Here is a 22653-nt window from a genome sequence, read left to right as displayed (position 1 = left end):
TACAAAGAAGAAAACGATGTAAATATTTAGTATTTATACAGCATTTTTCCTAAGTGTTCAAAAAGCTGCAAGTTCACATATACTGCGTTGGTTTAGATGTAACATAAACCATGATTTAATTAAATAACTACAGTTAATTTATTATGTGAACCTGTACCACCAACTAGCTGTTGTTAGTTAGGGTGCTTCAAACCAGGGTCTGAAACTGATTTATTAACCACAATTAGTCTTAAATGCAATTAGTCACAATTAGTCACAAATGCAGTATCCTAAATTTATCTTGATTTGTTTCCTGCTGATACCCCACACTCACTATACCTACAGAGTTGCTCTTGCCTTAGCTGGTTCTCGCAAGCCCAAAGCCTCACTCTGCCCTCAACTACAAGTCTGCCTGGCAACAGACTTCTCTCTCTCCATACCCACCAAATCTCTCATGCATTCCAAAGGGGAAAAGGCAATCAATGAAGCACTGGCCATACTGATTGCCTGTGCTCCACAGAAACGATAGACTGCATGAGCTGGATGGAAGTAAAAAAAACAGGACTGCTTAAAGGCTCGTGTCCTCTTCCCTCTATTTAAAACCAACCTATTCATGTCAGTCATGTTCATAGCGCTTTCCTAATAATTATTTGCTTGCTCTATTTAGTAAAGTTCATTTACCTCAATTGGTGTGAGGTCTGCAGGTTGTTCAAAAGGCTTGGTTGAGGGTTTGGACCATGTGTGTGAAAACTCTAGGGATGTGGCTGGTAGATAGGTTTTCAGACAATCAAAACTCTACCAGGGCATATGAATGAAAAGCCGGGAAGGGGGGCGGGGCGGGGATGCAGTATTTGCTATGTCATGTATGATTGGAAGCAGAGATAGTTCTCTGCATGGGTGGGGTATATTAGGTTCTGTTTATGAGGGGGTGCACTGAAATTGGCAGCAGGACGTTTTCTTCCTCTTTTTTTTTGGAGAGGAAAGAGTTAACACACAACCCTCACAACTTCCTTCACTAGTCTCCAGTGTGGGGAAGGAGCTCAATGGCTGCTTGCAATTCTGAGAGAGGCCAAATCCTTCCCAAGAGAAGCTTCTGTGCCCTTGTGTGGCTGGCAGCCAAAGGTAAGCTAGTTGAATAGTTGGTGAGATTTTTCCATTAGTTGAGCACCTCTGCTGGATAACAGCTTGGTTTCTTGACAAAGAAGCAGAGGAAACACTGAGGCCAACATTTGCCAAGACAAGCCATGATTCTCTAATCGTCCTCTTTCCATCTCACAGCTAATTCTTTTAACTGCCAACTGCCTCTAACACTGGAAACTACATACGTATTTCCTAGCGATGAACAGACTGAAATATATAAAAAATACTAAATGTTGTATATGAGATGCTTTTTACACTAGGCCTTTTGCACATTAAGTTGCTCTTATTTTTCTTTTAACATGAGTGAAACAGTGTTCCACGTACAACACACAGTGGTCCCACCCTAGCTACATCCAGGATGCTCTTAATGAATATGAGCCACTTTGGAATCAGTAAATCTAGCAAACATACTACTTGATCTACCCATATTTTTCTTTACTAGAAGAAACCACATACTGCAAATACGCAAAATCCCTGCCAGAAATGGTGGTCCAATGTCAAGCTCTACCTTTCCTCTCTGTATCAGACAGTTCACCTCTCTCTGTGTTCTGATGTCAATATGAAATGCATTTTACTGCAGCAGTGATAGAGAAATGCACATTTTAATGACATCAGGACATGGCACAAGGTGAACATTACAGATTGAGACTTACAGATCAGACTCAAAGGGGTGCTATTGGAAAGCAGTTATCATCAGTGTGAGATCAGTCCTGTGGGATTACACAAAGTCCAGTCTTAACCTCCATGTTATTAAAATCTCTATGCAAAGCTCTTTAGGAGAAATCATTCATAGTTTTGGAACTGGACACCATCATATTGATGTGTTGATGTCAATGTGATGGACAGTTTCAAGTTCTGCCCTCCAGGAGCTTCAGCCAATCAATTTCAAAAAGTGGATTGGAAAGTTGGAGAGAGAGAGAGAGAGAGAGAGAGAGAGAGAGAGAGAGAGAGAGATTGGCAGTTTAACGGCTGGCCAGCTAACAGAGTTGGGGGTTGTTGGACTTTGGTGGGAGAAGGATTAAGGAGGTCTGCTGGCTAGGCAGGGAGTCTATTAGGGGCTTTAGGTATTTTGAAGATAGGATTAGAGTTTGGGTGCTGTTTCTGTCAAAACCAGTTAAAAGCCCTTCTGTGCCAGGTTATAAGTTTGATTCAGTCAACCAAGAAACCTGCTTTGTAACTGTTATGCTTTCTCGGTCCTCAGCTTTCCAATAACTTTGTTACTGTAATGTGAAAGGAGAAAAGGAAAACAAAGAAAAAACCAAGCCACACATATCACTGAAAAGAAAAACAGTTTCTTAGTTGTTTTCATCAAGCCTACTGTGGTTCCTTCAAGCTTATAATAATAATGAGGAGGAGAAGGAGGAGGAAAATGATAATGATAATAACCGTATGCTTATATACTACTCTTCTGGACAAATTAGGGCCATACTCAGAACAGTTAACCAAGTCAGTGTTATTATTATCCCTACAATACAGCTGGGGAGCTGCGGCTGAGAGGAGTTGCTTACCCAAGGCCACCTGCAGAGTTCATGGCAGTAGTGAGAGTCAAACCAGCAGAGTGCTGGCTCGGAGCCCAGTCACTTAACCACTATGCTACAGCAGGGCTCTCTACAGAGGTAATCCCCTCCTAATATGCCAAGTGAATGCCAGGTGGCACCCTGAGTCCAGGCATTGTTCTAATTGACAATTTGAAGACTAAGCAGTCCCAAAAGCTTCAATTAAGAAAAATAAAAGTATATAAAAACAAAATTTGTAGAATATGAAATTAAGACCATAGTATTAAAGTCTGGAGACAGTGTGTTATCACCAGAGCTGGGGCTTCCATTAGGCCAGTTAGGCGGCTGCCTAGGGCGTAGACCTCAGAGGGGTGCAGAATTGACCTGAAGGGCACACTTTTATACCGATTAGTTTCTTTTTAAAAAGCAACTGACAATTTATAATTTTATTTTAAAATAAATACTACAACAGTGCTCTAGAATATAATTAATTATAACATCTTATCAAAGTTTTCTTTGCACCCCCTCTCACTTACAAAAGTCCCATTGGCACCAGCTACTGTGGTCTGCCTCCTGGGGTTATAAGTTGACAAACGGGGAGAAAACCTATTGAGCATCCCCCAACAGGGTAGGGGGAATAGTCCTCTCAACAAACAATCAGGTGTGATGAGGGTTTTCAAAAAGTTTTGATAGATCCTACTGAGATTGCAAAGAAACTTGGAATACAACCAAACTTAGAGACAGAACAAATTAGGAAAAGGAGAAAGAAACAGCAGTTTGAGTATGAGGCTCAAGAAGAGGCAAAACAAGATCCAAAGCAGAAATTCAAAGTAGGTTTCTATTATACTGTCTTAGACATGGCCATACAATCTGTTGAAGAGAGATTCCAAAGGCTACAACAATATAATTCCCTATTTGGCTTCCTTTAAGATATATACAGTATCAACAAAAAATTTACTGAAGATATACTTAAGTCCTGCAAGAATTTGGAAAAATCACTGATGAACAATGGAAACAAAGATATTGAAGCTGGAAATCTGTGCTGTGAACTTACAGCAATAGTTCGGTCTTCCAAAGTCTATGCCACCACATGGAGTACTTTTCCTCATACTGCAAAAAAACCCTCCTGGATAGTGTGCCTAACGTTTCTGTTGCTCTAAGGATCCTTCTAACACTTCCAGCGGCAGTGGCAAGCAGTGAATGCAGTTTCTCAAACTTATAAAAACATATATACATTCAACAATGCTGTAAAAGAGACTAGTTGGTTTGGCAACTGTATCAATTGAACATGCCCAAGTATCAGCACTTGATCTGAAGAAATTGGTCATAAAATTTGTAAAGGAAAAGGCATGCAAAATGAGATTTTGATATTCTTAAAATGGAAACATTCAAGACTCTTAAATTTTAACATCACAATTCACAGAATTATTCAAAACTAGCACCAGAGCCCATTGCAACTTAATACAATGGGCTCTAGCACCAGGCGCTGGACTGAGCCACCCCACGCCACAGCGGGCTGCCAGGCTGAGCCCCCCTACACCACCACAGGTGGCCAAGCTGGGCAGCCCCATGCTCCAACAGGCTGGGCAGCCCTACACCACAGTGGGCCACTGGGCCAGGCAGCCCTCGTCACAGTGAGCCGGGCCACCCTGCACCCACAGCAGGCCGGGCCGGGCCGCCCAGTACTGCAGCAAGCTGCCAGGCTGGGCCGCTACACACTACAGGGGGTTGCTGGTCTGGGCAGCCCTGCACCACAACAGGTCAGGCAGACCCATGCCACAGTGGACCACTGGGCTGGGCTGCACCAGGTCCCGAAGTGGTGGGAAGGCCCAGGGCGGCAGCATCATGTCTTCCTGCTGCTGCACTGGTCCTTCCTGGACCCCCAGAAGCGCTGAGGCAGTGGGAATGCCTGGTGTTGTGGTGCTGGGCCTTCCCACAGGCGTGCTGGGCCTTTCTGGGCCTCTGGAGGCCATGGGGAGACGGCAGAGAGACAGTTTTCCCTCCAACTCGCTTCTTATCCCCACATACTGAGCCTGCATGGGGATAAGAAGTGAGTCATTGGCAACATGGTTTGCCTTTTATGTTTAAGGATATTTTGTGATTTGTGTGCTAAAACTGATTTGTATTTGAGAAAGAAAATCAAAGATTGTTGTATTACTTATTCTCGCATTTTTTTTAAAAAAATAGCAATTTCAAGTTTTGTGCTTTACATTTTTCCTACAATTCATCTGTTTTTGAAAATTGGTTAGCAGGGGGTGGGGTGCAAGTAGTTAGCCTTGCCTAGGGCACAAAAAAGCCTGGCAGTGGTCCTGGTTGTCATAGTTGCCCAGGTCTATATCTCTCTATCCAAATCTCCTGGTGATATGATAAAAATCTTGACTGACTGCTGCAATTAAATGGCTGAGTGGAAACTGAAACTGAAAACTGACAAGACAGAGGAAATGTTAGCTGAGAAACCTGAGAGAATGAGGGACATTGTGGTTCCGCTCACTGACTCAGTTAAGAACTTAGGGGTTATACTAGACCCAGTATTACTGCTGGAAAAGCTGCTGTGAAAAGCTCTTTCTTTCAACTTTAACCCAGAACATGGCCACCTAATTTGATTCAGCAGATCTGGCCACCTGGATCCATCCCACAATAACATTAATACTAGACTACTGTAATGCTCTCTACAGAGGTCTCCCCTCAAAGTCAACTCAGAGACTCCAGCTGGTACAAAATGTCACAGCTCAGCTCTTCTCAGAAGCAAGGGAGAGCTTATTCTGCTTTTTACGTCTTTGGCTGCCCATTAGTTATTGTATTCAATTAAAGGCAGTGGGTGGTTATTAGGGGAGTACACTGAAAAATATTCCATTTCAGTTTCAGATCTAGGGGTTATGAAGGAACTATATACAGTTTTTTTTGCTGGATGGGTCATTGCTGGTTCAGATCTAATCCATGGGGGGGGGGGGTTTGTGATCATGTGTTTTGGCATCATTCTTTGCAATGAAGGCTTCCAGGCTCTTTAGGGAAGCTGTTTTTGCACTTAATGGCATCAAAATTGCATAGAACACAGTACTCCCTCTAAACCATTGCTTCGCCAAGTTTTTCCTCAGTTATACTACACACATGCATGCACACACACACATACATACAACAATGGACCTGAAGAAGGCAAGTGTTGGGGGGGGTACACTATGGTGGGAAACTGGCTGGCAAAGGATAGCCGGGTGGCAGTGGCATCAAACACAATCCTGCTTTATGTTCACTTCTTTCTTTTTCTATACTGTCAATAAATTATTACCTTTACATCCCACTGTGGCCTGTTGATGCTTTACTTGTGCTTTGCTGGCTTGTTCCCATGACGAGGGGGTGTTCTCACATTAATTGTCACCAATCTCCATTGCCCAAGTATAGGCAGACAGCATGATTGTCTGAACCCCTCTCCCGTCTGCCTAAACGGACCTGTGTTTTTTCCATAAATTTTTCTTTTGCTGTGGGCAGGCAGGATTGTTTTTGACATGGCAGATAAATGGCTCGCAGGATGGGGAGAGCAATCCTAAACAGATCTACTCATATGTAAGTCCCATGTTATTCAATAGTGCTTATTTCCAGGGAAATATCTTTAGAATTGCAGCCTATAACTGAAGTCTTCTGAGGCTTTTATCAAGTTTTTTTAAAAAAAAAAATATAAAAACACATTTGAATTTTATTGCTTGAGGAATACAGCATATGAAAAAGCACAAGGATGTCCAAAGGAAAGGTCATAGGGATCCAACATATTATATGATACATACCAGATGCAGTAAAAATATTAACCTGAATTCTGCATCAGAAAAAGTGTGAAAATATATCTTTCTTGCTTGCTTAAAAGGAAAAAAAGACTCATTTAAAATAGGAAGGGAAAAGATTATTACAGTACAAATTAGAAAAGCCAACACTGCACATTAACATTGTTTACTAACCTAGTGTTTCTACCTTTGGTACTTCAACCATTGCAAAGACTTGATCCATAACCAGATCTAGTCCAATAATTTCCTGCTGGACCCAAAAAGGTATTTCAGCTTAACGTTCATACTAATTTCTCTCTTAGTTATTTCATACGAGCCCTCTTAAGATAACTGCAATTCAAGAAAACCTTAATTTGACTCCCAGATTGGTATCTGTTTCACAAACAAGACTTCCTCCATTTTGATCTCAGTTCTTGTACAATTTTCAACTGCCATCGAGGTGGTATAAAATCTACAGTGTCCCATAATGCTGTTTGATGTAGTTGCCTGCATTAATATGCAAGATATTTGAGATTAACCCGCCAGAGTACCAGAAAAACATGTGACATTTCTTCAAGCATATTTTCAAATTCTATAATGGACTCTACTGTTCTTTATTTCAACACAAACATTGAAGCAGTGCTATAAAAAATGGCTGCTGCCATCACCTCCCCGCCCAAATTTTTGCCTCATTTAAGTCTTGTTGGTTAGGCTAGGAGCTCAGTCACCTGAAATTGAATCATTTATAAACTACAATCCTACTTGAATGAAGAAGCAGTCAGTTTCACACGACCAGCTTATCTATTGGTACACTAGTTTGAAAACTGTTAACAACGTGCTGACAATTAATAAGGAATCTGGGTTAAATAAAAATTCCTCCCACTGTGAGCATTCTCATTAGTTTCAATGGTTCCTTCTGGAGGACTGACTATTCAAGCATTCCTAACCAAAACAGAATTAAAACAACTCTTTCCCACTAAGTTCTACCTTTATATTTGAACAGTATGAACATGCTTGGACTATGCATGTAATACCTTCTATAGCTAAGCTACTGTGAAACAGGAATTCTTTTAGTTCTCCAAAGTGGGCAATATTTGAAATGAAATAATTTGTTTTGCTCAAGACACTGAATTGATACCATAATAAAATCTAGGGTTCTTCTCACCCCTATACAAAAAAAGATTGAATCTGTACAACTTCTATTAAACATACATGTTCCTAGTTTGGCAAAAATGTATCATTTCTCAGATTTTTAACAAGTGTGTTATTTGAGCACATAGTATTTATTGCCATCTCCCCTAATTTAAAAGGACAAAGAATTCAGATGAAATGACACTGAACCCTTTGCTTTTTCTCCCCTAAAGCAGATTAGACGTCTATTCTGTTCCAAAAAACAAATTAAAAGTTTTCTACGTAAGATTAATCAAAAAGAGTCCAGTAGCACCTTTAAGACTAACCAATTTTATTGTAGCATAAGCTTTCGAGAATCAAGTTCTCTTCGTCAGATGCATGGTACAGAAACTGGTCAAATATAGAAGAGGAGGGGGGAGGAGGGGAGGAGAGAGAAGATGCAATTAGGGGGTGAGAGGGAGGATGCAACCAAAACATCCTTTGCTAGTAAATGTAAACATCTCCTTTTGGCGTGGAGTCAGTTTGCCGTGTTAGTTTGCAGCAGTAAAAGCGTCCAATTCCTATGTAGTATAAGCCTTCGATAACCACAGCTCTCCCTGCCAGATGCATCTGACAAAGAGAACTGTGGTCCCCGAAAGCCCTCACCAGGCGTCACTGGGCTCCCCCAGACCACGCCTCTGTAAAGGAAATCTGTTTCCTGTGATAATGTGATAAGCATTCATAGTCTCTATTCAGTCCCAGCTTGACAGAGTCAAATTTGCATATGAATTCCAATTCAGCAGCCTCCCGTTGGATTTTGTTTTTGAAAGGTTTCTGTTGAACCACAGCGACCTTTAAGTCTTTGGTGGAATGTCCTGGTAGATTGAAGTGTTCTCCCACTGGTTTTTGGACGTTTCCATTTCTAATGTCAGATTTGTGTCCATTTATTCTTTTGCGTAGAGGTTGGATGGTTTGTCCAATGTAAAGAGCAGAAGGACATTGTTGGCACATGAGGGCATATATCAGATTGGAGGATGAGCAGCTGTAAGAGACAGAGACAGTGTAGTTGATGCCATTGGGTCCTGTAATTGTATTCCCTGGGTAGATATAGGGGCAGAGCTGGCATCTGGGTCTGTTGCAGGGCCTGGAACCTGTGCTGGTGACTCTGCTGGCCGATTCATGATTGTAAGTGAGAAGTCGTTTAAGGTTGGGGGGCTGTTCCCAGCTCAAACCCATCCAACGTATCATCAGTGAGCTACAACCCATCCTGGAAAATGATACCTCTCTCTCAGAAGCCCTGGGTGGAAGACCTTTCCTTGCCTACAGACAGCCCCCCAACCTTAAACGACTTCTCACTTACAATCATGAATCAGCCAGCAGAGTCACCAGCACAGGTACCAGGCCCTGCAACAGACCCAGATGCCAGTGGGAGAACACTTCAATCTACCAGGACATTCCACCAAAGACTTAAAGGTCGCTGTGGTTCAACAGAAACCTTTCAAAAACAAAATCCAACGGGAGGCTGCTGAATTGGAATTCATATGCAAATTTGACTCTGTCAAGTTGGGACTGAATAGAGACTATGAATGCTTATCACATTATCACAAGTAACAGATTTCCTTTACAGAGGCGTGGTCTGGGGGAGCCCAGTGACGCCTGGTGTGGGCTTTCGGGGACCACAGTTCTCTTTGTCAGATGCATCTGGCAGGGAGAGCTGTGGTTATCGAAGGCTTATACTACATAGGAATTGGACGCTTTTACTGCTGCAAACTAACACGGCAAACTGACTCCATACCAAAAGGAGATGTTTACATTTACTAGCAAAGGAATGTTTTGGTTGCCTCCCCGCTAATTGCATCCTGTCCCCTTCTGATATATGTCTCCTTCTCTCCCCTATCTCCCCTCCTCTTCTGTATTTGACCAGTTTGGATCATGCATCTGACGAAGAGAACTTGATTCTCGAAAGCTTATGCTACAATAAAATTGGTTAGTCTTAAAGGTGCTACTGGACTCCTTTTGATTTTGCTACTACAGACTAACACAGCTAACTCCTCTGGATCTACATAAGATTCTATAGTTAAAAGGGAAGAGACGTGTAAATGTGGATTTAGAGCATCTGTATAAATTCCATTATATTTTATAAACTTTTTATTGTAAATAAGTGACACACAGCTATCTAACATTTCCATAAACACCATTAAAAATCCAAAGTTGATATGATACTGAACCTTAAGTCTTCAAGAGTTCAAAGAGACAGTTTTTACATGTACAGCACAAAACAGCAGACATCCCTAAAATACCAATGGCCGGTCCAAGATGCAGACAAAGTTACGGGTAAGCATTCGTTTCACTGGTTTTGTTGTGTAGGACAACTATTTCTTTGCAGGGATCAAAACTCAGCCTTGAAAACCTCATATGTCATCTTCATCATCTTCATTTTGAGAAGATCCTGCCTGGTTGGATGCACTGGCTGAGGCAGTAGCAAGCTGTGCTTGTTGAGCTGCTTGCTGCATTTGTAGCCACTCCTGCTGCGCCAGTTCTGCTTGCTCCTGTCTAGCTTTTGCAAATAACTCTTGCTGCTGCCTTAAGAGTTCTTCTTCAGGAATGCCAAGATTTTCCAAACGAGAATTAGCCTTTCTTCTTTTCAGTGCTACTGTTTTGCATTCTTGTAAGACTTCTTTCACCTCACTAACATAGGAGCCGAAACCCAAACTTTCTAGGGCTTGGATGACGTGCTCGGGGGAGATGGTTTCCTTCTCGGACTTGTTGCAGATCTCATTGGCCTCGGAGGAGATGACATGGATGAACTCAGTGCAGCAATTCACCACCAGTTCCCGGGCGTCGTTGGCCACCCACACGTTAGGCAGCGTCTCTTTGATCATCTTATTGATCGCCGCACGGGGGATGGTCAGATCGTCGTCGTTCCCGTTCAAAGAAGCCATTCTAGACCGCTCGGGCTTGTTGAGCCGTCATCAGAGCCGCCCTCAGCCAAGCACCGGCTGCCAAGGCCCTGGAAGGGAGCGGGAAGCGCGGAGGCGGAAAAGGAGGCCGGGCAGGCTGACTGGGGTCCGGGGTTGCCTCCTCAGCGCTGAGGGCCCGGGCCCGGGCCGAGAGGAGCGCTCCCGAGTTCCTCCACAGCTGGAGTTACAACAACAACCACCGGTGGCGCCACCGCCACATCCTTCAAGCGCGGGTGGGAACCCCCGGAGACATCCCATTAGCAGCGCAGCGGCCTGGCGGGTTCGGTGGGCAGCAGGCGCTGAGAACTCACCACAGGCGGAGCCCGAGAGCAGCGCCCTCCCCTCGCTCCCTCCTCCCTCGCACCACGCAACCGGCCACCGGGAACGAGGAGGGAGCTCGCCACGGAAAAGCCCTCCAGGCTCGCTTTTATCAAGTTTGACTGATTGAACAGACCACTTGCACTGCCCCAGCAGCATTTTCCCTCACAATGACTGACTATCTAAGTGCCTTCATGGGGGAGGAGGAGACAGACCAGTGCCGGGCAGCACCACTAAACAAATCAAGATGTAACCCCAAACAGGTCTTCTCATACGCAAGTCCCATGTTATTCAGTAGTGCTTATTCCCAGGGAAGTGTCCTTAGAACTGTGACCTATGACTGAAGTCTGCACATTCCCCTTCTAAATATTTCCAAAGCCTATAGGTGTGAGGAAGGGTCTCCCTTTACAATGACCTGATTGGCAGGGAGACAATGCCATTGCTAAGGTAGCATCAGAAAAACATGATGCACTCATGCACCTAGCACACCTTCCCCCTTCCTGCCAACAGAATTAATTAATAATGTAAGGGCTCTCTCCCCTTGGGATCTGATTGATGAATGCTGTTAAGGAAAACAAGATGCTGCTGTGAAAGCCCAGTGTCTGTCTGTTGCTGTAAAGAAGGAACCAAACCTTTTGGTGGGAAAATGTCATTATAATTTGGTTTCCTGGATTTCGTTCACCATTCCAAAAGATGCTTTAATGAAATGAAACAATGATTTCCAGTTGTATTTCTGGCTTGTTTGTTTTGTTTTGCACACCCCTAATGGCTATCACATGAAAAGCCCTATATTGCTTTGGACCTTCATATCTGCAGGACCACCTCTCCCCTATGCCTGCCGTAACAGTTTCTCTCATTTGAGCAGGGCCCTCTGCAGATGCCACCTGTAAATGGGCAAGATCATAAAATGCATCCTCTGAAGTTACCCCACCACCATCACCCTGTGAAATGATCTGCCTGTCAAAGTCAGAAATGCTCCCACACTTCTGGCATTCCACAAATTATGCAAAATAGAATTGTTCAGGATGACATTTTATAAATAGAATGGGGCTATATTATAAGACATTCAAAAGATGCTTTAATAAAGGGAATGGTACAGTGGCCTAAACTACCACGTACAGTATATATAATCTATTGTTATCACTGCACTGTATTTTTACTTATGCAATACCACTTTCTGCATTGTTTAACATATTATATTTAACTTATGCTAAGTTTCAGATTTCTGCAGTCTTAGTCCTATTACATTACTTATTAGATGCTCCATCCTATTGACTGCATTAACTTATGTTGTACAATCTGCCTTGAGTCTAAGTGAGAAAGGCAGACAATTAATAATGTAAATAAATAAACATGAAGTTCCAAGATGCAAGTGCTGATGATGTTTTTTCAGTTTTCATCATGCCTCCATAGGTTTAATATAATATCTTTGTATATAATATCTTACCTTGCGTTGCACAGATCCCATTCTCGCAGACTTTGCATCCACTGATTGGTACGTAAGCCACAAACCCGTGTCAGAATGCTGTATGAAGCAGACTGAATCCCCATATTTTATCTCAGGTGTTCCCATTCCATCTACTTCTTTTCTTATCCCCACATCCAACTTTTCCTAAAAAGGAAATACATAAAGTATTTCATGCATGTAAGACATTTATCAAGAGCGAATAATCCTATATTACAAATACTTAAATACCGTTATAATCAATAACCATTTAAAATATGCAGTTAAGGGCTCATTTGGTTCAATTAAATATGCTTACTGTTCTCCAGAATATAGTCAATTAAGAATGCCATATTTCAGCTTTTCAAGGAATATGTATGTATACGTGAGAAGTCTGAAAGAAGACAGCCCTTTGCAAGAAAAACAATGACATCCAGAGTGACCCATTTACTCCCAGCAGGTTCCATCAATAAAAATAGGTATTTGACTTAAGGAGATGATTGTTTTACACATTGATTGTGTCATAGATAATAAGAAAGCTAAAAATGAAAGAAGTCTATAAACTTAGCATTTTTATGGAAATATGTTGGATGGTTACAGTTATATCAGACTGCTTACTTCAAAAATCAAATATATAGAGTCTGAGATAGCTAAATGTAAGAATCAAAACAGTAAACCAGGTGGATTTGTGTCCAAATGGACCTTAAAATTATCCAACAGGCAACTGAAAGAATCTGATCATAGGACCACTTGCATGTTTCATAGCTATTGTTAACATCATATAGCAAATGCAGTAAGCAACAAATACTGAGGATATGGATAAGAAAGTTAAAGGTCATTCATAAATGATGTTTCCATCAAGTTTACAAGACTTTTCATCAACTCTCAGTATAACTGATGACCAATCAGCTCTACTGGAAACACATTATTTTTTCTATCAAGTTGATCGCTCTCACTTCTGCAGTTGTTCAAATCCTTCTATTATCTTTTCCACATGCAAAATTATCTTCCTGTTTGTTGTAAAGAAAGGAAAGCAATAAGTGATATAACTAGCTAAAGGTAAAAGCAAACAAGCAGGGAAAAGGCAAGAGGTCAGATGGAACAAAGAGTCAAGGTGTGGCATTAAAAGAGCAAAGCAAAGATCAGCAAAAATGGATTGATAATAATATTTGATTTATATACCGCCCTTCAGGACAACTTAATGCCCATTCAGAGTGGTTTACAAAGTATATTATTATTATCCCCACAACAAACACCCTGTGAGGTGGGTGGGGCTGAGAGAGCTCCAGAGAGCTGTGACTAGCCCAAGGTCACCCAGATGGCTTCAAGTGGAGGAGTGGGGAATCAAACCCGGCTCTCCAGATTAGAGACTCTTAACCACTACACCAGAGCGTATATAAGTGTAAATTGATAAGGCAATGCATACTATAAATTATCAAACTGTAAAAAGTAATCATTTTATGAATACTAATTGTGAGGATCCTCCCTCACTGGCACCCTCTCCTGATGGCCTGCCATCCTACCAACTCTCCAGGCAGGTGTCCTCCAGCCTCAGATGGGCAGGGAAGGGGGTTGCACCACCTTGTTCCTTCTCCTGCCCTGGGAGTAGCAGCACGCTCCAGCTGTCTCTCCCTGCAAAATCCTCCTCGGCCTTCACAGGAACCTGAATTTAAAGGCCTCCCCTGGCCCCACCTCCCTGGCTCTGGCCCCAATCATCACCCCGTCTCCCTGACTGGCCCTGCTCCCAGCCTATCTGATAGGAGGGCTGGGTAGACTCTGTAGTCTCCTGGCTCCACCCCCTCCATCCCCACCTAGGGTGTGGCATTTGGTCTGCTCTCTGCCTGGCTCGCCCCTGCTGCTTCTGAACCTTCCCCAGTGGCTCCCTTGGCATCTTGGAGCCTGCGCCTGCCTGCCTTGTGCTGATGGCAACCTCCTGTGAGCTTGGATGAAATGTAGCCATCTGGGCAACTGCAGGAGACAGGTGAGTCTGCTGAGTGGCTGCAGGCTGTTTCCCAGAGTTGTGCCTGGGCGTCGGCTGCAACTGGCCTAAGGGTGGGAGAGGCCTGGAGGCCTGTAGGGGCTCCTGCAACTGAGGTACTGCCAGAGGCTGTGCTGCAGGACCTAAAGGGGGTGCCTGCTGCTGCAGGGCTGGTGGTGAGGGTGGACAAAAGGCCGGCGTCGCCGGACACACCCCCTCCGGTGGGGTTGCTGGACCTGGTCCAGGTAGGTCTTCAAACATCCGGGACATGAAGTCAGCATTGGCATGTAGCCGGCCAGGGCGATGCTGGATTGAATAGCTGAATGGTAGTAGTGAGAGATACCATCTCAGGACCCTGTTGTTATGGTTTTTCATGCGAGCCATCCATTGCAATGGAGCATGATCGGTCACTAAGATAAAGGGGTTGTTAGAGAGGTAGTATTGTAAGGCCCCAACAGCCCATTTCACCGCCAAGGCCTCCTTTTCTATTGTTGCATACTTCTGCTCTGCCTGTTGCAGTTTCCGGCTAATAAACAGGATGGGGTGTTCCTGTCCGTCGACCTCCTGAGACAGGACAGCTCCCAGCCCTGTTCCCGAGGCATCAGTGTGGACTGTGAATGGTCTCTCAAAGTCTGGATTCCGAAGGACGGGGGCCTGGGACAGGGCGGTTTTCAGGGTGTCAAAGGCCCTCTGCCGGATGGGGTCCCACTGGATGGTGTTGGGCTGACCCTTTCGAAGGCAGTCGGATAAAGGACTCGCCTGGCTCGCAAACTGGGGGATAAATTTACTGTAATATCCCACCAGGCCCAGAAAGCGTCTCATCTGCTTCTTGGTCGTGGGAGGAGGAGTTTGTTCCAATGTAGCCACTTTTTCTGGCAGTGGCTTTAGCTGTCCCCGGCCAACGAGGAACCCCAGGTACTTGAGCTCCCGAAACCCCACTCGGCTTTTCTTGGGGTTGACTTTCAGGCCCGCTACCTGCAGTGCCTGGAGAACAGCCTGTAGATGCTGTAGGTGTGATGGCCAGTCCGGGCTGAAAATTATTATGTCATCAATATATGCCAGGGCAAAGCCCTGACATTGAGCTAATGCCCGATCAACCAACCTCTGAAACGTAGCGGCAGCCCCATGGAGCCCAAATGGCATCACTTTAAATTGGAACAGGCCTTGTGGAGTGGCAAAGGCTGTCTTCTCCTTATCGGATGCCTTCATGGGGATCTGCCAGTAGCCCTTAGTAAGATCCAGGGCAGACAGGTATTGGGCTGTGCCCAACTGGTCAATCAAGAGATCAGCCCTAGGCATAGGATAGGCGTCAAATTGTGCCACCTTGTTCACCTCTCTGTAGTCCACACAGAACCTGGTGCTTCCATCCGGTTTAGGCACTAAAACTATTGGGCTGCGCCAGGCGCTGTTGGAGGGTTCTATTATGTCCATGCGCAACATATCGTCAACTTCCCGGGCTACCGTTTCCCATTGCTTCCGGGGGATAGGGCGCCAGACAGCTCGGGCTGCTTGCCCTGGGGGAGTGGTAACTGCATGTGTCACCCAGGACGTTCGTCCTGGCTTGCAGGAGAAGATGCCAGGCACCTGCTCCACCAGCTGAAGAACTTGCTGCTGCTGGGCCGACGTCAGGTCCTTGTCCAGTTGGGGCATAGTGTCAGTGGATTCATGACTTCCCCATGGGAGATCTCCTTCAGGGAGGGCATGAGGATCATCAGCCAACTGGCATGTGGCAGGCTCCCGCTCCCTCCATTCCCTAAGGTCATTGATGTGCAGCCTCTTTTTATGCTGGCGATGGGGTCCACACTGTACCTCATATGACAAGGGGCTCACAACCCGGGTAATTAGAAACGGTCCCTGCCAGGGGTCACTGTGGCCTTGCGGTAAAACCCGTCGGCTTACCAGAACTTTGCTGCCAACAGTCAGAGTCCGTAGCCGGGTTCCCCGGTCATACTGCTCCTTCTGCGCCTGTTGGGCCGCCTGGAGGTTATGCCGAGCTGCTTCCTGAGCCCGGTCCAACTGGTCCCGTAGTCGTCTTACATACTCAGGCGGATCTATACCCTCCACTGGAACGGGGTCGACCCATCGGGACTCCACTAGGTCCAGGATCCCTCGGGGCTTCCGGCCGTACAGCAGTTCAAAGGGAGCGAACCCCGTTGAGGCCTGTGGGGTCTCCCGCACAGCAAACAGCAAGGGATCCACATACAAGTCCCACTGGCTTGGCCTGTCATGTGCTAGTTTACGCAGCATGGACTTCAAGGTCTGGTTGAAACGTTCAACTAGCCCATCTGTTTGTGGATGGTAGGCAGACGTGTGGATCTGTTGGATGCCCAGAGTCTGGCACAGTTGCTTCATCAGGGCAGATGTGAATGGGGTGCCCCGGTCTGTCAAAATCTCCCTGGGTAGCCCCACATGAGCGAAGAACCGGAGTAGTGCCCGAGCTACCCCTGCAGTTTTCATGTTGCGGAGGGGAATGGCTTCCGGGTATCGAGTGGAGTAGTCCATGAGAACCAGGAGGTAGCGGCAACCCCTTGGTGTCCGTGGCAAGGGCCCCACAAAGTCCATGGCCACCCTCTCAAAGGGTGTTTGAATGATTGGTAAGGGAGCCAAGGGTGCTCGGGGAGGAGGTCGAGTCGAGGTCCGCTGGCACACTGCACATGTCTTGCAGAATTCTTTCACATCTCCTGCCATCGAGGGCCAAAAGAAATGGTCCAATAGACGTGCCAGAGTGTTCTTGACACCTTGGTGGCCTGCCCAGGCATGGTCATGAGCAAAGGCTAGAACTTCCTTCCGGAACTGCTGGGGAACTAGCAACTGCTGTACTTCCTTCCCCCGTCCCTGAGCTATCCTATACCACACACCTCTCTGCTGCACAATTCGGGGGAGCCGGCGTGCCCGGCGCTCATCCTGGATCTCGCCTTCCCTCACTGCCACTGCAAGGCGCAGAGCCTCCAGGGTTTCATCATTCCCTTGAGCTGCCAGGAATCCAGGGTCAGTGTCCCATGTCGGGGGACATTGAGGGGGCTGGTCCAACTGGGGCTCCGTTGATGGGCCAGGATGCCCTGCCACCTCCTCACCAGCCATTGCCTCCTGCGAAGCCGTCAATGAGTGCAGGATCTGGAGAAATCCCGGGGCCTCCCGCCCGAGGAGGACTGGGTAGGGGAGCTCTGCCACCCGGGCCAACTCTACCTCTCGGGTTGTGCCCTGGCATTTCATTGGCACCCGGACCACCGGGTACTCTTCGGTGTGCCGGTGAAGGCAGGTGATCACCACAGTCCGGATTATAGGCAACCGAGGTGGCAGCAGTCGGGTGCGAATCATTGATACAGAGCTCCCACTGTCTACCATAGCCTTCAGCTTGCGCCCCGCAACTGTCACCATTGCTAACAAGGGAAGAGGACGTGGAGGGCTTGTGGTAAGGTGTATTTTGGCCCCCTCTCTGGTACCCCCTCCAGTCAGCATGTGTTCAGGCTGCATGTGGCCCTCCGGGTTGCAGGTGAAAAGGGAGCTTTGTGAACTGGGCCCCAACTCCCCCAGGCCAGAACGTAGAGGCCTGGGCAGTTGTGAGCACGTTCTTATCTGCTGGGGTGTCCTCTTTGGGGCTGGCCTAGGTAGGGGCCCTTGAGGCTGCTTACTTGCCCAGCCATTTGTGGGCCTTCTAGCCTTTCTCTTCCGGAGGTTTGGCTCTTCCCTCCTCTCGGGCCGTCCTCCCTCCCAGGGGCCATCCCTGACCTCAGCTGCTAGGAAGTTTTCTAGCAGCTTCGTGGCCTCTGGCAGGCCCCCTGGCTTGTTACAAGCCAGCCAATGCTGGGCCTGGGGTGGAATGATCACCATCAGTTGCTCCAACACAACCTGGTCCACAATTGTTTTCTCACTTTCCATAGCTGGCTGTAGCCACCGAGTCGCAGCATCTCGCAAGGCAGTGACTAAGGCCCGTGGCCGGTCCCCCTTTTGGTAAGTCATGGACCTGAATTTCTGCCTGTATGTTTCCGGTGAGACCTCGTACCGGTCCAAAATGGCAGCTTTCAAGGTTTCATAATTGCCCCCCTCTGCTTTTGGGAGTGCCTTGAGGGCTGCCTGAGCATGCCCTGTCAAATAGGGTCCTATGATAAAGGCCCACTGCTCTTTGGGCCATTGGGCTGCGTCCGCTGTTCTCTCGAATATTTCCAGGTAGGCATCAATGTCATCATCAGGTCCTAGCTTTCTCAAGGAGAACCAGGGGGTTCCAGCTGCCCTAATTGCAGCCCCTATTGTGGTGAGCCCAACTGTTCCAGACTTGAAGACTTGCCAAAGGTCCTGGACCAGGGCAGCTTGGGTCCCCATAATCTGCTGGGTAACATCCCGGAGGAACTGGTTCTGGTGCTCCACCAGCCACTGGCCAAACTGTGTAAATGTTGCCGCCGAAAGACCGCCAGTCGCAGTCTCCTCGCGAGTCATGGTCTCCTCGTGAGTTGCTGTCTCCTCGTGAGTCGCGGTCCCCTCGTGAGTCGCGGTCTCCTCGTGAGTTGCAGTCTCCTCGTGAGTTGCAGCCTCCTCGTGAGTCAGGGTTGTCAAGGCACGAGTAGGCACCGGCACAGGCCTGCCGTGGAGTGGATGCCTCATAACAGGATCAGTGCCTGCATTCTCCACCACTGTGTGAGGATCCTCCCTCACTGGCACCCTCTCCTGATAGCCTGCCATCCTACCAACTCTCCAGGCAGGTGTCCTCCAGCCTCAGATGGGCAGGGAAGGGGGTTGCACCACCTTGTTCCTTCTCCTGCCCTGGGAGTAGCAGCACGCTCCAGCTGTCTCTCCCTGCAAAATCCTCCTCGGCCTTCACAGGAACCTGAATTTAAAGGCCTCCCCTGGCCCCACCTCCCTGGCTCTGGCCCCAATCATCACCCCGTCTCCCTGACTGGCCCTGCTCCCAGCCTATCTGATAGGAGGGCTGGGTAGACTCTGTAGTCTCCTGGCTCCACCCCCTCCATCCCCACCTAGGGTGTGGCATTTGGTCTGCTCTCTGCCTGGCTCGCCCCTGCTGCTTCTGAACCTTCCCCAGTGGCTCCCTTGGCATCTTGGAGCCTGCGCCTGCCTGCTTTGTGCTGATGGCAACCTCCTGTGAGCTTGGATGAAATGTAGCCATCTGGGCAACTGCAGGAGACAGGTGAGTCTGCTGAGTGGCTGCAGGCTGTTTCCCAGAGTTGTGCCTGGGCGTCGGCTGCAACTGGCCTAAGGGTGGGAGAGGCCTGGAGGCCTGTAGGGGCTCCTGCAACTGAGGTACTGCCAGAGGCTGTGCTGCAGGACCTAAAGGGGGTGCCTGCTGCTGCAGGGCTGGTGGTGAGGGTGGACGAAAGGCCGGCGTCGCCGGACACTAATTTAATTAGTATTCATAATGACTAGCACTGATGACTTAGTTATAAATATTAATTAGTATTAATAACTTAATTAGCATTTAATGAGCTCAACAGCCTTCTTCCTTCAGACAATATTAAGAGAAGGGCATTGTCGGAGACCCGCGTCAGCTGGACTCAGTACCCTCGGATGACTCTTCCTCCTCTGAGGAGGAGCTGGAAGAGCCCATGGGAAACCCACCCACAGTGTCTGAAGAGCCGGCTGGCGACCAGCAACCTGGCCCTCCAGTGCAGCCCGACCCCTCAGAGCAACCCGACCCCTCAGTGCAACCCAGCCCCTCAGCGCAACCCGGTCCCGCGGCAACAGGTGAGAAGGTGTGCATGCAAGAGGAGCAGCTGGTGCCTCGAAGTACCAAGCCTTGTGAGCCGGCGGCGAGGCGGAAGGCGCAGGCGAGAGAAGCAGTTTGGGCACGACGGAGGAGTACACGCCTGCAAGCCCAGCAACGGCCGGAGCTGGACGCCGAGGATGAGGCGGGGCAATCGAGTGAAGGAGAAACACTTGGGCCTTGTTCTCTTAAGCCACGCTGAGCTTATAAGGGAGACGCTGGGCAGAGCTCAGCGTGGGAGCAACGTCATTCAACACTCCTAGCGCCCAGCAGCTCGGCTCCTGGAAGCTATGCCTCAGCCTTGTACCCTGCCCTCATTCAGACTGATCTCCGGTATCCTGACCTTGGCTTTGCCCTCGACCACCCCTAGCTCCTCCGCACATTGGACTGACGACCCAGTTTGCAGACCTCAGCCTGGCTCTTTGACTCTCCGCTGCTTGCTCCCCTAATGGATGGACTTCCTGGCTCACGACCTCAGCTTGCTTTGGATCCTCTCTCTCGCCCTCTCCCCCTCGCTCAGCCTGGCGCCTGAGCCGGCCCCCAGCCCTGACCGGGACAGGCATCTTCTTAAATGTGCAGCACTACCAAATAATTAAGTTCTTTCAACACTGTGTTGAAGAGATTCAAGTCAGATTTTTTTTTAGTTGTTTTAAAGAGGTACTAGGGCTCAGGATCACCAGGACACTGCAAGGCTGAAGTAAGATTTGATCAGGAGATTTTCCAGTTGCTATGCCCTCTGAGGATCTAGAAGGCTTTAGCCATAATCCTTGAGAGCTGGCTGTAATTAATCAGTGACTAATGCACACTGCACATGTTCTTAGAAGTAGCTGTCATATCACGTATTTCTGAGCTCTATTATAGTAACTGTTTAAAAAATGAAGCTCAGAATTGATAATAAGCCTTGTGGATAGGTTCCTATTTAAAATGAAGAAAGAAGAAACAAGAAGTTGACACTTGCAATCCACGAATACAAGGATCATACATTTTGCTTGTGCTCCTCCCTCCCTAGCAATCCTTTCCAATTCTGAGTCTATAACCACATGGCTGATAGCCACACAAGTTAGGAGGTTGCAGTGAGGAGAGAAAGAGGACTAAACCACTTTTCTTCTCTCTTTCATCAGCACACTTTGGCCCTGTATATCCCAGATAATCTTCACCATGTTGGGTGAGGTTGTCCTCCAGACAATCAGGAACTGCACCTGTCTAGGATCTGTTAGACACCCTCATCAAGTGTAGTAGGAGCATAGAACTCTAATACAGGGGTGCCTGGTGGGCTTCATGACTGCCATGGCAGGCCAGATGCAACACACACCACTATATTTAACACCCCTGAGTTGCAGGCGTAGGATAAATTCATGTATTATGGTTTACACAAATAGTCTAGTTTTACCACTCTTTCAGTCAGACAAGAGTTGAGGTTCTCCTCAGTTCCCACACATTTGGTGCCCAATTCAGAATGGAACCACAGCATGTAGGGAGAGCCTCATGCTTTAAAACAGCGCTGGAGAGGAAGCCTAAAGCCCTTTCTCCTGAATGCCACAGTCCTTATCTGAATCAGGCACAGTTTGTAGGGAAACTGCTTGGAACCCACAACTCAAAACTGACTTGAGGCACACAACCTGTGTAGACTGCAATGTATGAATCAGCCCTCATCCATGGATCTCCAACACAAGCTATTGATGGTTCTGCCAGCAGCCTCTACCTTGCATACGATCACAAGGAGGCTACAGCCTCTGCCCCTAAATTGAAAATCAAAGCAAGACAAGGTTGAGGAGGGCTATTTCTGCATTATTTATTTTAGCACTTGATCAAAAACCATCATTCAAATTAATATTTCCTACCTTGGAAGACCGAAAGCAAAAAGCTGTAGATTTCACATCAGCTTTCTCTTTGTCTGTTAAAAGAAGGCTCTTGTCATCCATGAGGCTTAAATATTTCCCTGTAGTTATATGTCTTAATCTGAAAGGCTGCCCCCATCGAATGTGACTTCCACTCCACCTAATAAAAGTTCAAAGTTGCATTCTTTAACAATGAAAATGCCTTATTAGAATGTCAAATAATAAGAAATGTGGGTAAAAACTACTTCAAAACTTAAACAGCAAGTTTCACAATAGCAAGATGTCAATTAAGTTTTATTTCTACAATGACTTCTTGCACCCCATTCCAATGACTACTTGCAATCAAAAGACTCATATATGGAACAAAAACTACACATTAATTTCAATGGACGAAGCAGATTCAGAGATGCACATTATTTTTTCAACACTGATATGTTTGCTACATTATTTCATATTTCATATCACATCACAAGAGCACCATGTGCCAATAGAACACGCAAGGAGCTCTGCAAAAAAATGACTACATCTTCCAAAAGGGAATTTCTCTTGTGCAAGAGGGACATAAAGTTTGTATAGATGCCTTGGTGGGTACTGTTTCATTTATATACACGTGAGGCAGGCAGACACTGGCCATTTCTACATGCCCTTAAAGGGACAGCCCACTCACCAAACACTGGCTGCTTTTCCCCAGGAATCCAGACGTCTCCATTTGCAAAACAGTTGTGGACTGTTTGGCTTCCATTTTTTCGGTGCCTTTTCTGGGAACGCACTTTCCGTGGTCACAAAAAAGGCACCAAAAATATGGAAGCCAAACAGCCTACAAATGTTTTGCAAATGGAGATGTCGCCAGCATTCTGTGAGTGGGCCATCCCTTTAAGGGTGTGTGGAAATGGCCACTGTATCCAGGACAATGACTGGTTCCATACCC

General features: G+C 46.8%; 2 protein-coding genes across 2 annotated transcripts in view; both read right to left on the bottom strand.

Moving 5' to 3' along the window:
- Positions 1-22653, bottom strand: part of RYR2 (ryanodine receptor 2) — a 720715-nt gene that overhangs the window by 440731 nt on the left and 257331 nt on the right. The window contains exons 12-13 of the mRNA XM_054975163.1: positions 21729-21885; positions 12200-12364 (exon numbers count right to left, since the gene is read on the bottom strand). Coding sequence (XP_054831138.1) covers positions 12200-12364; positions 21729-21885 — 322 coding nt within the window. The remainder of the gene's footprint in view (positions 1-12199; positions 12365-21728; positions 21886-22653) is intronic.
- LOC129326871 (protein Dr1-like) lies at positions 9657-10416 on the bottom strand. Its single transcript, XM_054975175.1, has one exon. The coding sequence runs from the start codon at positions 10414-10416 to the stop codon at positions 9886-9888; it is 531 nt and encodes a 176-aa protein (XP_054831150.1). The 3' UTR covers positions 9657-9885.

Source organism: Eublepharis macularius, chromosome 1 (assembly GCF_028583425.1).
Source record: "Eublepharis macularius isolate TG4126 chromosome 1, MPM_Emac_v1.0, whole genome shotgun sequence".
Classification (NCBI taxonomy): domain Eukaryota; kingdom Metazoa; phylum Chordata; class Lepidosauria; order Squamata; family Eublepharidae; genus Eublepharis; species Eublepharis macularius.
Note: the sequence above shows the minus strand (reverse complement) of the source record. Positions and strands in the feature narration are given on the sequence as shown.